General features: G+C 43.0%; 1 protein-coding gene across 11 annotated transcripts in view; it reads right to left on the bottom strand.

The window, feature by feature from the left end:
- The window catches only part of LOC144696064 (homeobox-containing protein 1-like), an 89,198-nt gene that overhangs the window by 25,189 nt on the left and 50,193 nt on the right, over positions 1-13,816 (bottom strand). For 2 of the 11 annotated variants that reach the window (XM_078567281.1, XM_078567280.1), the window contains exon 10: positions 3,591-4,504. The exons of 8 other annotated variants lie outside the window; for them this stretch is intronic. In XM_078567281.1, the coding sequence (XP_078423407.1) occupies positions 4,448-4,504 (57 nt within the window). In that variant the 3' untranslated portion in view covers positions 3,591-4,447. Of the gene's footprint in view, positions 1-2,521; positions 3,023-3,590; positions 4,505-13,816 lie in introns of those variants that run through there. One more of the 11 variants, XM_078567282.1, reaches the window with a different exon arrangement.

Below are 13,816 nucleotides of genomic sequence, written 5' to 3' on the forward strand. Positions count from 1 at the left end.
TTCTGGCTGAAGATGGTTGCAAAGGCTTCAGCCTTCTCTTTTGCCCTGATGTGCTGGGCTCCCCCATCATTGAGGATGGGGATATTTGTGGAGTCTTCTCCTCCGGTTAGTTGTTTAATTGTCCACCACAGTTCACGATTGGATGTGGCAGAACTGCAGAACATAGAGTGGATTCATTGGTTGTGGAATCGCTTAGCTCTGTCTATCACTTGCTGCATATGCAGTTTGTGACGCAAGTAGTCCTGTGTGGTAGCTTCACCAGGTTGACACCTCATTTTTAGGTGTGCCTGGTGCTGCTCCTGGCATGCCCTCCTGCAATCTTCATTGAACCAGGGTTGATCTCCTGGCTTGGTAGTTATGGTAGAGAGGGGGAATATGCCAGGCCATGAGGTTACAGATTGTGATTGTACACAATTCTGCTGCTGCCCCACAGCGCCTCATGGTTGTCCAATCTTGAGTTGCTAGATCTGTTTGAAATCCATCCCATTTAGCACAGTGGTAGTGCCACACAACACGATGGAGGGTATCCTCAATGTGAACGCGGGAAATCGTCTCCACAAGGACTGTACGGTGGTCACTCCTAACCATACTGTTATGGACAGATGCAGCTGTGGCAGGTTGGTGAGGATGAGGTCAAGGGGAGGTGGGGGGTGGGGGGATTGGTAATCAGCAGGTGATTTCCTGACCCATGTTTGACCTGATGTCACGAGATTTGATGGGGTCCGTAGTCAATGTTGAGGACTTCCAGGGCAACTCCCTCCTGACTGGATGCCACTGTGCCAGCACCTCTGCTGGGTCTGTCCTGCCGGTGGGACAGGACATACCCAGGGATGGTGATGGTGGTGTCTGGGACATTATCTGTAAATTATGTTTCCGTGAGTATGACTATGTCAGGCTGTTGCTTGACTAGTCTGTGAGACAGCTCTCCCAATTTTGGCACAAGCCCCCAGATGTTAGTAAGGAGGACTTTGTGGGGTCGACAGGGCTGGTGTGCTGTTGTCGTTTCCGGTGCCTAGGTCGATGCTGGGTGATCCATCTGGTTTCATTCCTTTTAGACTTTTTAGCGGTTTGTCACATGTAGGCCAGACCAGGTAAGGACAGCAGATTTCCTTCCCTAAAGGACATTAGTGAACCAGATGGGTTTTTACAACAGAGCATTACCCTGGGTTTCTGGAATACTAGTCTAGCGGCAATACTATTACACCACCACTGCCTCCCTGCTAGCCACACAAAATCTTATTGAGCAGACCACGCTAGTGCTTAAGCACAGTTGCTTGGACGGCTCTAGAGGAGCCCTGCAGTGCTCTTTAGAGCGCATGTCACATTTTGTCATGGTCTGCTGCAATGTCCTCACCCTCATTTATGATGAAGTCATAACCCCTGCCACCAGATATATGGCGAACAGCTAAGAAAGAGGAGGAAAAGAAGGAAGAAGGGAGGAAGAAACCAACACATCCCCTTTCCAGCTGGGGTTCTCTGTGATCGGCTCATCGAACTGCATTATCACAACCCCAGTTCCCCAATCACAAATAGTCCTACACCTTCCGTTCCCTTGTTTACTGATCATCACAGCATGCTCTTGACCACAATACTGAAACAAAAAATGCCAAAAAACAAAGATTCAAACCAACTTTATCAATTAACCAATCCAATATCCAACGGTCAACTAATCCCGCTTATAAATTTCCTTAGTGCCCGTCTTCTGTGAGTTTTTGCTTACCCTAGTCCTCCTACACAATGCTACCCCAGTGGCTGCAGCACAGCTGGCGGGAGATTGCTGACTTCCAAAGAGGGAGACTGCAGATGGCCTTTTAGGACAATCTTGAGTAGCCCTGGCCCCAGAAGGCCTGACGTTGGACTTCACCACCTCAGCATAGGTAGTAACAATCTGGGCTGGATAACTGATAGACTGCCATTGGAGGAGGACAAATGCTGTCAGCCAAAGAGAGAACAGCGGGTTCATGCTGCACAACGCCAATGCCACTCCTCTGCAGCAGCACCTCAGCAATCGTACCAATGTGTTGGAGGATGGATTGCTGCGAGACCCTGGGCCTGTCTGGGCCTGCGTGGGAGCAAACTGGTCCTATATGACTTCAGTCTAAGCTTCCACCACATAACTCGGATTGGGTGGTTTATGCTTGTTTTGCAATGCAAGCTGAAACATCGGCCACCAGACATTGCATCATGGTTGCGTCCACAAGTCTGGTAATGGAGTTGGCCACCATTTCCCTGCTGGAAAGGGTTACATTATTTAATCACATAACAGGGCCTGTGGGGGGGGAGGGGGGGGAATCTAGAACTAGGGGGTATCGTTTAAAAATATTGGATCTCCCATTTAAGATGGAAATGAGGGAGAATTTCTTCTCTGAGAGTCATTGGCATTTGGAATTCTCTTCCCCAGTGAGCAGTGGAGGCTGGGTCACTGAATATATTCAAGGCTGAGTTGGGCAGATTTTTGATTGACAAGATAGTCAAGGGTTATGGGAGACAGGCAGGAAAGTGGAGTTAAGGCCACACCATATCAGCCATAATCTTATTGGCTGGCGGAGCAAGCTCGAGGGGCCGAAAGGCCTACTCCTGCTCCTCTTTTTTTTCTTACTCTTGTGACTCCAAGCTCTGTAGAAAGCAGGTGCCGGACTCATCCATGCTTCCTTGCTGTGACCGTATGCTTTCTGGCAGACCGGCCAATGCATGAAGCATTTAATTCTGCATTCTCTCAGCCTTTTTGTGTGTGTCGTCCCATCAAAGTACTCATCTGACTCCACTGCAGAACTCATGTGTGACCTTACCTTGAGGTGAGTTGGCACCTCTGCTACCTTTTGGCACTGCCCTGGCTGCTGATCACTCATGCCCAGTGTCTCATCATATGCAGATTCCCCCACCTAAACTATGCATGATCTCAGTATCTGAGTTGGTGGCTGCAAGTGAGAGATTGAGTGATGGTGTTTCGTCATCCGTCTCATCTTCCTCTTCCATTTTAGCTATTGCACTGCTGCTTGGTCAGATTGCAGCTCTTGGGTATCTGAAAGGAGAAAGGCAAAGGGGTAGGGTTATGGTGAGAGTAGTGGGGGAAAGCAAAAGGTGCATGCTTACACCATCTGCAGCTTGTAAATCAGAAGAGATTGTAGGATGAGGGGGAAGTTAGATGTGAGAAGGAGGGTTGGGTTATGAATATAGCAACACCTTCATTCCCTTCAGCCTTGCTAATGGCAATGTCAATGGCCACATTCATGGCCGCTCCAATAGTGCCGACCACCATCTCCTCCAGCAGGGTGAGGAAATGCAGCTGTGCCCAGGGTGACCAACTGGAATCATCCCGTAATCCACGCTTATGTGCCACATCCCAGGTCAGGCTTCCTGGAATGTGTTTTGTTGCCATGCCAAAGCGCCCCTTAAATTTCTCTCTGGGAGTTGGTCACCCTGGCTGTGTTTGACCCTGCCGATTAGGCGTTGCTGCCTCTGGTTGTGCACTACCCATCCCTGTGAAAGAGAGGGGTGCGTCTCATGTGTTAATAGAATCCAAGCCAACTGGTGAAGTCAAAACCAAGACACAGAGCTTTTCTTTCCTGAGAGAATTTATTGACTTTGTTCAGCCTCATACCTCTTCGCCCAACACCCAGTGTCCCAGTTATCCCCATGTGATTCAAGTATTTAATTAAACAATGCTCTTTATCTGTGTATCTTAACAATATAAACAATTGCTGGAAAAAAGAGAAATGTTGAAGCTTTTCGTCTTGCACTCATCAGGACACTTTGCAAGAATACCAACATGAGGGGAAAAGAACAATTTATACTGTATGAGAAGAGAGTCTTGATCAGTTGCCAAGTGGATTCTGATTGGTAGAGACATTACCATGGCAAATGCATCAATTTATGGCGGCTGGCAGTTAATTGCCAAGCATTGTTTGAAATTTAAACCAGGCAGCTTGACCCTGATATTGCTCATGGCAATGCCATGACCAGAGTCAAGTTACAAATGTGAGGTATGAGTCATGGTTGACGGATATTCTTAGTAGATGAGTGAAGGGGTGGTGGTCAGTTGAGCAGTGTGTGAGGCCAATGGTTCATCTGTAAGCATACGGCATTTGAAAATGCATTCACTGATTTTTCAACATGGTCACTGAGCTACTTACGGCACTGCATACAAGTTCTCGGGCTATGGTGCTGGCACTGATCACAACAGCAATCTGTTCCCAATGCCTGTATTATCTCGAGGACCTCCCCTCTTCCCCTGAGGATACAGTACTTCTCTGCTCCTGTCCACCTCCTGCACCAAGGCCTCCAATGTTGCACTGGTGAACCTTGGAGCACACTCTCTGAACTGTTGTGCCACTTTTCAGTGTTCTTTTTGTTCAGACATTCTTGCTCAGCCACTTTCAGCATTTACTGGGTCAAAATGCACCTCCTCTTTAAGAAGTGGAGGCTAGCTTTTACTTGCACCCATTGTTCAAGCATGGAGCCACTCATCAGCGCACTTAGCACTGGCTTGCACATCCAATGTTGCCTGCATTGGGAGCAAAGGTCGCAGTTAATCGCCCACAATGATCCTCATGCCCATTTCTTGGCCTTACCAAATTTTGCAGCAATTGTCTTATGGCACCTGCTATGTTAACTGAAACATCATGCAATCAGAATTTGATGCAGCCAAAAATGCAATTTTAAATACTGTTGAAGGAGTTGCTAAGAAGGTGTCAAGTAGATTCAACTTGTAGTCTATTGTTAATCAATAGATTTGTGAATCTATTAAGAAGCATCTGGTGGGTTCAGACACAGGTTCTAAATACTTCAATTAGAAATCTGTTGTTTAATGAAACAATGGCTGGTTAATGAAAATAACCAGGATAGGTTTTAATCTAGATTTTATATGCTAGCATATTTCAAGAATTTATTGTCTGTGATCAGGCAAAAACCCAACCACACCATCCTGCTTAGAAGGAGGGCCACCAATAAACAAAAAAGATAATATTTCCAAATTAAAAACAACTTAAAGTAATTGATATGACAATCAATAAATCCAATAGTAAGTCCCGTGTGGTGCCCACTGGTTATTGAAGATTTCAAGCATGCAAGGTTTAATACTTCTGACTTGTTTGCTCTCTGGCAAAGGCTTCTAAAGTCAGTGCTATTCAACACAAGGACTGACTTTTTAAAATTGTAAAAAGTCCCACTAAACTCATTTATTGTTCAAATGCTGTTTTGATGAAATCATGTCAAATTAATGAATCTACATTAGGTAAATACTTCAATTGAGTCATAAATAATACAAAAAAATCCAACCATAGAGCAAAGCAAAACTATTCATGATAATCTTAAACACAAAACATATTTAGAGAAATACATTGGGTCTGAGCTGTCTCAAGGCCCTAATTATTCAATAAGTAATCTGTGAAGAACAACTTCTCTCTTTGAAAATGTGTGTATCAAATGTTGGTGTCAATGAGGAGCTAATCGCACCAAGTGTTCGTGATTCAGCTGCACAAATTGAATTTATTGGAATAACTTGGTCTACATAAGTAATTCACAACAGAAAAATCTGATTACAGATCTCGACAAAAACAGTTAACTGAATAAAGCTCACTAAGTAAGCACAAAGACAACAGCTGGTCACTGAGTGCAGCTATTCACAGTGTGAGAACTTGGGAATTTGGTGACTGAAGGAATCTTAGAGGTTAATTTTAAGGGTTAATCTCTTTCTAAGATCTAGTCTAGTATACATTTAACATTTATCCACAATTTACTGTTAAAGTTGTTTCTTTTAGCCTTAGTTAAGGATAAACAAGCTCCTTACAGCTGCAATTAGTTAATTAGGTAGCTAGTTTGAACTCGATTCTCCAGACATCAGTGCTGTCTCATCTCTGTAGAATTTCAGCTAGCATGAAGACAGCAGCTGGTCACCAAGTGTAGCTAGTCATAGAGTATGAGCCTGGGAATTTGATGAGTGAGGGAATTCAGTGCAGTGAGGGAGGAAGTGCTGTTCACGTAAGTAAGTACCTTAACTTTTAGTTCTAAAGAGGGCGGTGGACCAGTTTAAAAGAGCTAGGGGATTCAGTATGAAAAAAATTCAAAGTGTGACACCACAGAGAAACAGGCAAGAGATTGGTCGGTGAGTATTTTGCTCATTTATCATTCAATACATGGGTAATTTAGTAATAATTGTAAGGTTCTATTAGTAGTAAGGTTTACTAGCAGTAGTAAAGCTTATTAGGAGCAGTAGTGTGTAGGTTTATAGTCTCCAGTTTATAATAAATAGTCTGTAATGTAAAGTTAAGGCACTGCAGGGCAGCTCTGCCAGGTGGAATGCCCATCCTGTAACATGTGGAAACTCATGGACACTTCCTGTGGCTTAGGCGACTGCATGTGCAGGAAGTATCACCAGCTGCAGAAACTTGAGCTCTGGGTTTTGGAGCCTGAGCAATGGCTTGAGACACTATGGTGCATCCATGAGGCTGAGAACTATGTGGATATCATGTTTAAGGAGTTGGTCACACCGCAGTTTAAGAGAGTATAGGCACAGAGAGAATGGGTGACCACCAGTCTAGGAGGACCAGGCAGGTAGTGCAGAAATCCCCTGGGTCAATCTCACTCTAACTGGCTTCCTGCTTTGAATAATCAGAGGAATGCAGCCAGAGCCAGGTCTGTGGCACTGCAGGTGGCTCAGTGACAGGAGTGGAGAAAGAAGAGTGGAAAAGCAATAAGTGGTAGGAGATTCAATAGTTAGGGGAACAGACAGTGTTTCTGTGGCTGTAGACGTGACTCCAGGATGGTATGCTGCCTCCCTAGTGCCAAGGTCAAGGATAACACTGAACAGCTGCAGGACATTGTTATGGGGGGAGGGTGAACAGCCAGAGGTCGTGGTCCACATCGATACCAATGACATAGATTGAAAGAGGGATGAGGTCCTGAAAGCAGATTTGAGAGAGCTAGGAAAGGGATTAAAAAGCAGGACTTCAAAGGCAGTAATCTCAGATTACTCCCAGTGAGAAACTTGGGTTGGAAATAACTGTGCTAAACTTAAATAAGGGTAATTGCAAAGGAATGAGGGCAGAGTTGGCTGGAGTGGACTGGGAAAGGAGTTTAGCAGAAAAGACGGTTGATGAACAATGGCAGACATTTAAGAAAATAGTTCAAGACTCACAACAAAGATATTTCCCAGTGAGGAAGGATTCTAGGAAGGGGATAAACCAACTATGGTTAACCAAGGAAGTTAAGGGTAATATCAAAATGAAAGAAAAAACATACAATGTGGCAAAGATTAGTAGTAAGCCAGAGGATTGGGAAAGTTTTAAAAACCAACAAAAGATGACCAAAAAATAAATAAAGAGGGAGAAAATAAACTTTGAGAGTAAACTAGCAAGTAATATAAAAATGGACAGTAAGAGCTCCTTTAAATATATAAAAAGGGAGAGGCCAAAGTGAACATAGGCCCCTTAGAGAATGAGGCTGGAGAAATAATAATGGAGAACCAGAAATGGCAGAGGAGTTGAATAAATACTTTGCATCAGTCTTCATGGTAGAAGATACTAATAGCATTCCAAAAATATGAAATAATCAAGGGGCAAAAGGGGGGGGAGGAAATAAATACAATAACTATTACTAGAGAAAAAGTACTGGGGAAACTAATGGGGCTAAAGGCTGATAAGTTCCCTGGACTTGATGGGTTGCATCCTAGGATACTAAAGGAAGTAGCTGCACAAATAGTGGATGCACTGGTAAAAATCTTCCAAGAATCCTTAGATTCTGGAAAAGTCCCAGAAGATTGGAAAACTGCCAACGTAACACCCTTATTCGAATAGGGAGGGAGACAAAACACAGGTAACTATAGGCCTGTTGGCTTAACATCCGTCATTGGGAAAATGTTGGAACCTATTATAAAGGATGTAAGGCAGAGCATTTAGAAATGCATAATATAACCAAGCAGAGTCAGCATGGCTTCATGAAGGCAATCGTGCCTGACAAATTAATTACAATTCTTTGAAGAGGTTATAAGCAGGATAGATAAAGGGAAACCAGAAGATGTAACATATTTGGATTTCCAAAAGGCGTTCGATAAGATACTGCACATAAGGCTACTTATCTTATTAAGAGTGTTGGGGGCAGTATATTAGCAAGGATAGAGGATTGGCTAACTAATAGAAGACAGAGAGTTGGGATAAGGGGGACATTTTCAAGATGGCAACCTGTAACAGGTGCAGTGCCACAGGGATCAGTGCTGGGGCCACAATTATTTACAATATATGACTTAAATGAGGGAAGTGAATGTACTATCGCCAGGTTTGCAGATGACACAAAATAGGTGGGAAGGCAAGTGGTGAGGATGACACAAAGAGTCTGCAGAGGGATATAGACAGGTTAAGTGAGTGGGCAAAAGCTTGGCAGATGGAATATAATGTGGGAGAATGTAAGGTTATGCATTTTGGCAGGAAGAATAGAGGAGCTGAATATTATTTAAATGGAGAAAGACTGCAGAAAGCTGCAGCACAGAGGGATTTGGGGGTCCTTGAGCATTAATCCCAAAAAACTAACATACAAGTTCAGCAGGTAATAGGGAAGGCAATTGGAATGTTGGCCTTTATTTCCAAGGAAATGGAGTATAAAAATAGGGAAGTCTTGCTAAAACTATACAAGGCACTAGTTAGACCACACCTAGAATACTGCAGAGTTTTGGTCCCCTTATCTAAGGAAAGATATATTGGCATTGGAGGCAGTCCAGAGAAGGTTCACCAGGTTGATCCCAGGGATGGAGGATTTTCTTATGAGGAGAGGTTGAGTAGGTTGGGTCTGTACTCATTGGAATTTAGAAGAATGAGAGGCGACATTATTGAAACATATAAGATTCTTAGGGGACTTGACAGGGTAGACGTTAAAAGGCTGTTTCCCCTTGTGGGAAAGTCTGGCACCAGAGGGCATAATCTCAGAGCAAAGGGTCGCCCATTTAAGACAGAGATGAGGAGGAATTTATTCTCTCAGAGGGTAGTGAATCTGTGAAATTCTTTACCACAGAGGGCTGTAGAGGCTAGGTTGTTAAGTATATTCAAGGCTGAGGTAGACAGATTTTTAATCAGTAAGGGAATCAAGGGTTATGGGGAAAAGGCAGGAAAGTGGAGTTAAGGATTATCAGATCAACCATGATCTCATTGAATGGTGGAGCAGACTCAATGCGCTAAATGGCCTACTTCTGCTCCTACATCTTATAGTCTTATGTTTATGGTTTTATGCGCTAACGAGTACAGAAACAGAAAGATAGAGCAAATGAACACGTGGCTGCGGAAATGGTGTAGGTGGGAGGGCTTTAGATTTCTGAGGCACTGGGACAAGTTCTGGTGTAGGTGGGACATGTACCAGGTGGTTAGGTTACACCTTAACAGGATTGGGACCAATATTCTCACCAGGACGGTTTAAACTAGCTTGGCAGTGGGATGGAAACCAGAGAGGAAATTCAAATAGGAGAGAAACAAAGCTGGCAATGATAGGAAGAAAAGTTGTAAATGAAATTAGAAGGCTGAGGAAACAAAGGCCAGCATCAAGTAGGATCAATACACAGAAAAATGTTGCAAAGGCAAAATTAAAGACACTTTATCATAAAACACATAAGCAGCATTCACAAGAAGGCAGATGAATTGATGGCACAAATAAAGGTAAACAGGTATGACCTAACTGCAATTACGGAGATGTGGCTGCAGGGTGACCAAGGCTGGGAGCTGAATGTTCAAGGGTATTCAACATTTAGGAAGGATAGGCAATAAAGAAAAGGAGGTGGGGTAGCACTCTTAATAAAGGATCAGGTCAGTATATTGGTGAGACAGGGTCTTAGATTGGAAGATCAAAAAATGGAATCAGTTTGGGTGGAGCTAGGAAACAGCAAGAGGCAGCAAACATTGGTAGGAGTTATTCATAGGCCATCAAACAGTAGTGGTAATGTAAAGCACAGTATAAATCAGGAAATTAGAGGTGCATGTAATAAGGATAATAATCGCAAAGGACTTCAAACTACATATTGACTGGGTAAACAAAATTAGCACTAATTCTGCCAAAGGCGAATTCCTGGAATGTATACAAGATAGTTTTCTAGTAAAGTATGTTGAGGAACCAACTAGAGAACGGGCTATTTTAGATCTAGTATTGTGCAATGAGAAAAAACTAATTAATAAACACATTGTAAAGGGTCTTTTAGGGAAGGGCCATCATACTATGTAGAATTTTACATTAGGTTTGAAAGTGATGTAGTGCAATCCCAAACTCAGGTCTTAAATCTAAACAAAGGAAACTGCAAAGGCATGAGGGGCAATTGGCTGTGGTAGATTGGGAAACTATATTAAAAAGGTATGGCAGTAGACAGGCAATGGCAAGTATTTAAAGGATGAATTCATGGTTTACAACGCATATACATTGAGGCATAAGAACCCAACAGGAAAAGTGATCCGACTGTGGCTAGCAAGAGAAATTAAGGATTGTATTAGATCAAAGGAAGAGGGTTATAAAATTGCCAAAAAAGTAGTAAGCCCGAGGATTGGGAGCTTTTGAAGAATTCAGCAAAGAGGACCAACAAACTGATAAAGAAAGAGAAAGTAGAATATGAGAGTAAACTAGCGAGAAACATAAAAACAGACTTTAAAAACTTCTACAGGTATGTAAAAAGGAAAAGATTAGCAAAGACAAATGTCTTTGGCCCATTACAGACAGAGACAGGAGAACTTATAGTAGGGAATAAGGAAATGGCAGAGAAACTAAATAAATACTTTGTGTCTGTCTTCATTGAGGAAGATACAAAAAACCTCCCAGAAATACTAGACAACCAAGGGGCTAGTGGGAATGAGGAACTGAAATAAATTAGTATTAGTAAAAAAGTAGTACTGGAGAAATTAGTGGGATTGAAAATTGATAAATCCCCTGGACCTAATGGTCTACATCTCAGAGTGTTCAAAGAGGTGGCTGTAGAGATAGTGGATGCATTAGTGGTCATCTTTCAAAATTCTATAGATTCTGGAATGGTTTCTGCAGATTGGAAGGTAGCAAATGTAACCCCACTGTTTCTGAAAGGAGGGAGAGGAAAACAGGAAACTACAAACCTGTTAGCCTGACATCAGTAATAGGGAAAATGCTAAAATCTATTATAAAGGATGTGATATCTAGACACTTAGAAAATAATGGTAGGATTGTGCAGCGTCAACATGGATTTATGAGAGGGAAATCATGTTTGACAAACCTGTTGGGGTTTTTTTGAGGATGTAACTATCTGGATAGATAAGGTGGAACCAGTGTATGCAATGTATTTGGACTTTAATAGGCCTATCAATAAGGTCCCACACAAGAGGTTAGTAAACAAAATTGGAGCGCATGGGATTGGGGGTAATATACTGGCATGGATTGAGAATTGGTTAACGGACAGAAACACGAGAGTAGGAATAAACAGGTCATTCTCAGGTTGGCAGGCTGTGGGGTACTGCAAGGTTGGGTTGTTTGGGCCCCAGCTATTCACAATCTATGTCAATGATTTAGATGTGGGGATCAAATGTAATATTTCCAAGTTTGCTGATGACACAAACTAAGTGGGAATGTGTGTTGTGAGAAGGCTAAGCAAGAACATGGCAGATGGAATATAATGTGGAAAAATGTGAAGTTATCCACTTTGTTAGGAAAACAGAAATGCAGAGTATTTCTTAAATGGTGAGAGACTGAGAAGTGTTGATGTCCAAAGGGATCTTGGTGTCCTTGTTCATGGGTCACTGAAAGCAAACATGCAGGTGCAGCAAGCAATTAGGAAGGCAAGTGGTGTGATGACCTTTATTGCAAGAGGATTTGAGTACAGGAGTAAAGATGTCTTGCTGCAGTTGTATGAAGCCTTGGTGAGACCGCACGTGGAGTATTGTGTACAGTCTTGATCTCCTTACCTAAGGAAGGATATACTTGTTATAGAGGGAGTACAGGTTCATCAGACTGATTCCTTGGATGGCAGGATTGTCCTATTAGAAGAGATTGAGGAGATTGGGCCTGTATTCTCTAGAATTTAGAAAAATAAGAGGCAATTTCATTGAAACATACAAAATTCCTTCAGGGCTCGACAGGGTAGATGCAGGAAGAATGTTTCCCTGGGCTGGGGGTCTAGAACCAGGGGACAGAGTCTCAGAATAAGGGGTAGGCCATTTAGGGCTGACATGAGGAGGAATTTATTCACTCAGTGATAGTAAATCTTTAGAATTCTCTACCCAGAGGGCTGTGGAGGTTCAGTCATGGCATACGTTCAAGACAGAGGTCAATAGATTTCTAGTTGTTAAGACGTCAAGAGATGTGGGGATAGTGTGGGAAAATGGCATTGAGGTAGAAGATCAGCCATGATCTAACTGAATGGCGAAGCAGGCTCGAGGGTTCGAATGGCCTACTCCTGCTCCTATTTCCTATGTTCGTATGTAACCAAAGGAGGGATAGAGGAAATGTTATACAGATGATGGAAACCTGAAAAAACCAGAAGATTTGTTGACCATGGTGTTAAGAGTACATGCATGAAGAATAAAAATGGACTGGAAGAGTTACTGTGCAGAAAGGTAAGGATGATAGAAAACATGGTTATATCATGTACTGACAATGCCAAATCATTTTTGGAGCATTGCAGACAATTGTTCACAACTTGATGGAAGAGGTTATATATCCTAAATGAGGACTGTCACATTAAGGTCTAATTTTTAAAAAATCATTCTTCGAGATGCGGGCATCAGCGGCAAAACTGCTATTTATTGTCCAAATTAACTGCCCTTGAAAAGGTGGTGGTGTACCTCCTTCTTGAAATGCCTGCAGTCAGTGTGGAGGAGGTGTTCCCATATTGCTGTGGGGAAGGGAGTTCCAGAAGTTTAACACAACAGCACAAAGGAAGAACAACATATATCCAAGTCAAGATGCGTTCTGACCTGGAGGGGGAACTTGAGAGTTGCTGGCGTCCTCATGTACCTGAAACCTTCGTGGAAGTCAAGGGTTTAAAATGTTCTATTGTCCTGCAGGTTGTGCACACTGCAGCCATGGTATGCTGGTGATGGAGGGAATGGACGTTTAAGCACATAGATGGGATACCAATCAAGCAGACTGCTTTATCCTAAATGATGTTGAGCTTCTTGACTGTCATTACAGCTGCATCCATCCAACCAAGTGGAGAATATTCTATCACATTCCTGACTTTTGGCTTGTAAGTGATAGAAAATCTCTGGGCTGTCAGCAGGTGAGCCACTCACTACACAATACCCTGCCTCTGACCTTCTCTAGTAGCTATGGCATCGATGCGGCTGTTGCAGATGAGTGTTCGGTATACAGTAACCCCAAGGTATTGACAACGGTGGCCTCAATAATGGTAATGCTTTTGAATGTTAAGAGTAGGTGGTTAGGCTCTCTATTGTTGGAGATGGTCCTTGCCTGGCACTTGTACAGCATGTATGTTACTTGCCATTTAACGGTCCAAGCTAGGATGTTTTCCAGGTCTTGCTACATACTGGGATGGGCTATTTTATCATCTGTGGAATTGCCAATGGAGCTGAAAACCGTGCAATCATCAGTAAACAGCCCACTTCTGACCTTTTGATGGAGGGGAGGCCATTGATGCAGCTGAAAGTAGTTTGGCCTAGGATCCTGTCTTGAGAAACCCCTGCAGTGGCAAGATGGTTAGCCTCCAACAACCACAACCAGCTTCCTTAATCTCAACCACTTCAGCAACTAGTGGTTTTTCCCTAAACCTCAATGATTTCAGGTTTTCTTGGGTCCTTGGTATCACATTCAGTCAAATGCCATCTTGCCATCCAGGCAGTAACTCTTCTGTCTGGAAGTCAGCTCTCACATC

Source organism: Cetorhinus maximus, chromosome 21 (assembly GCF_964194155.1).
Source record: "Cetorhinus maximus chromosome 21, sCetMax3.hap1.1, whole genome shotgun sequence".
NCBI lineage: Eukaryota > Metazoa > Chordata > Chondrichthyes > Lamniformes > Cetorhinidae > Cetorhinus > Cetorhinus maximus.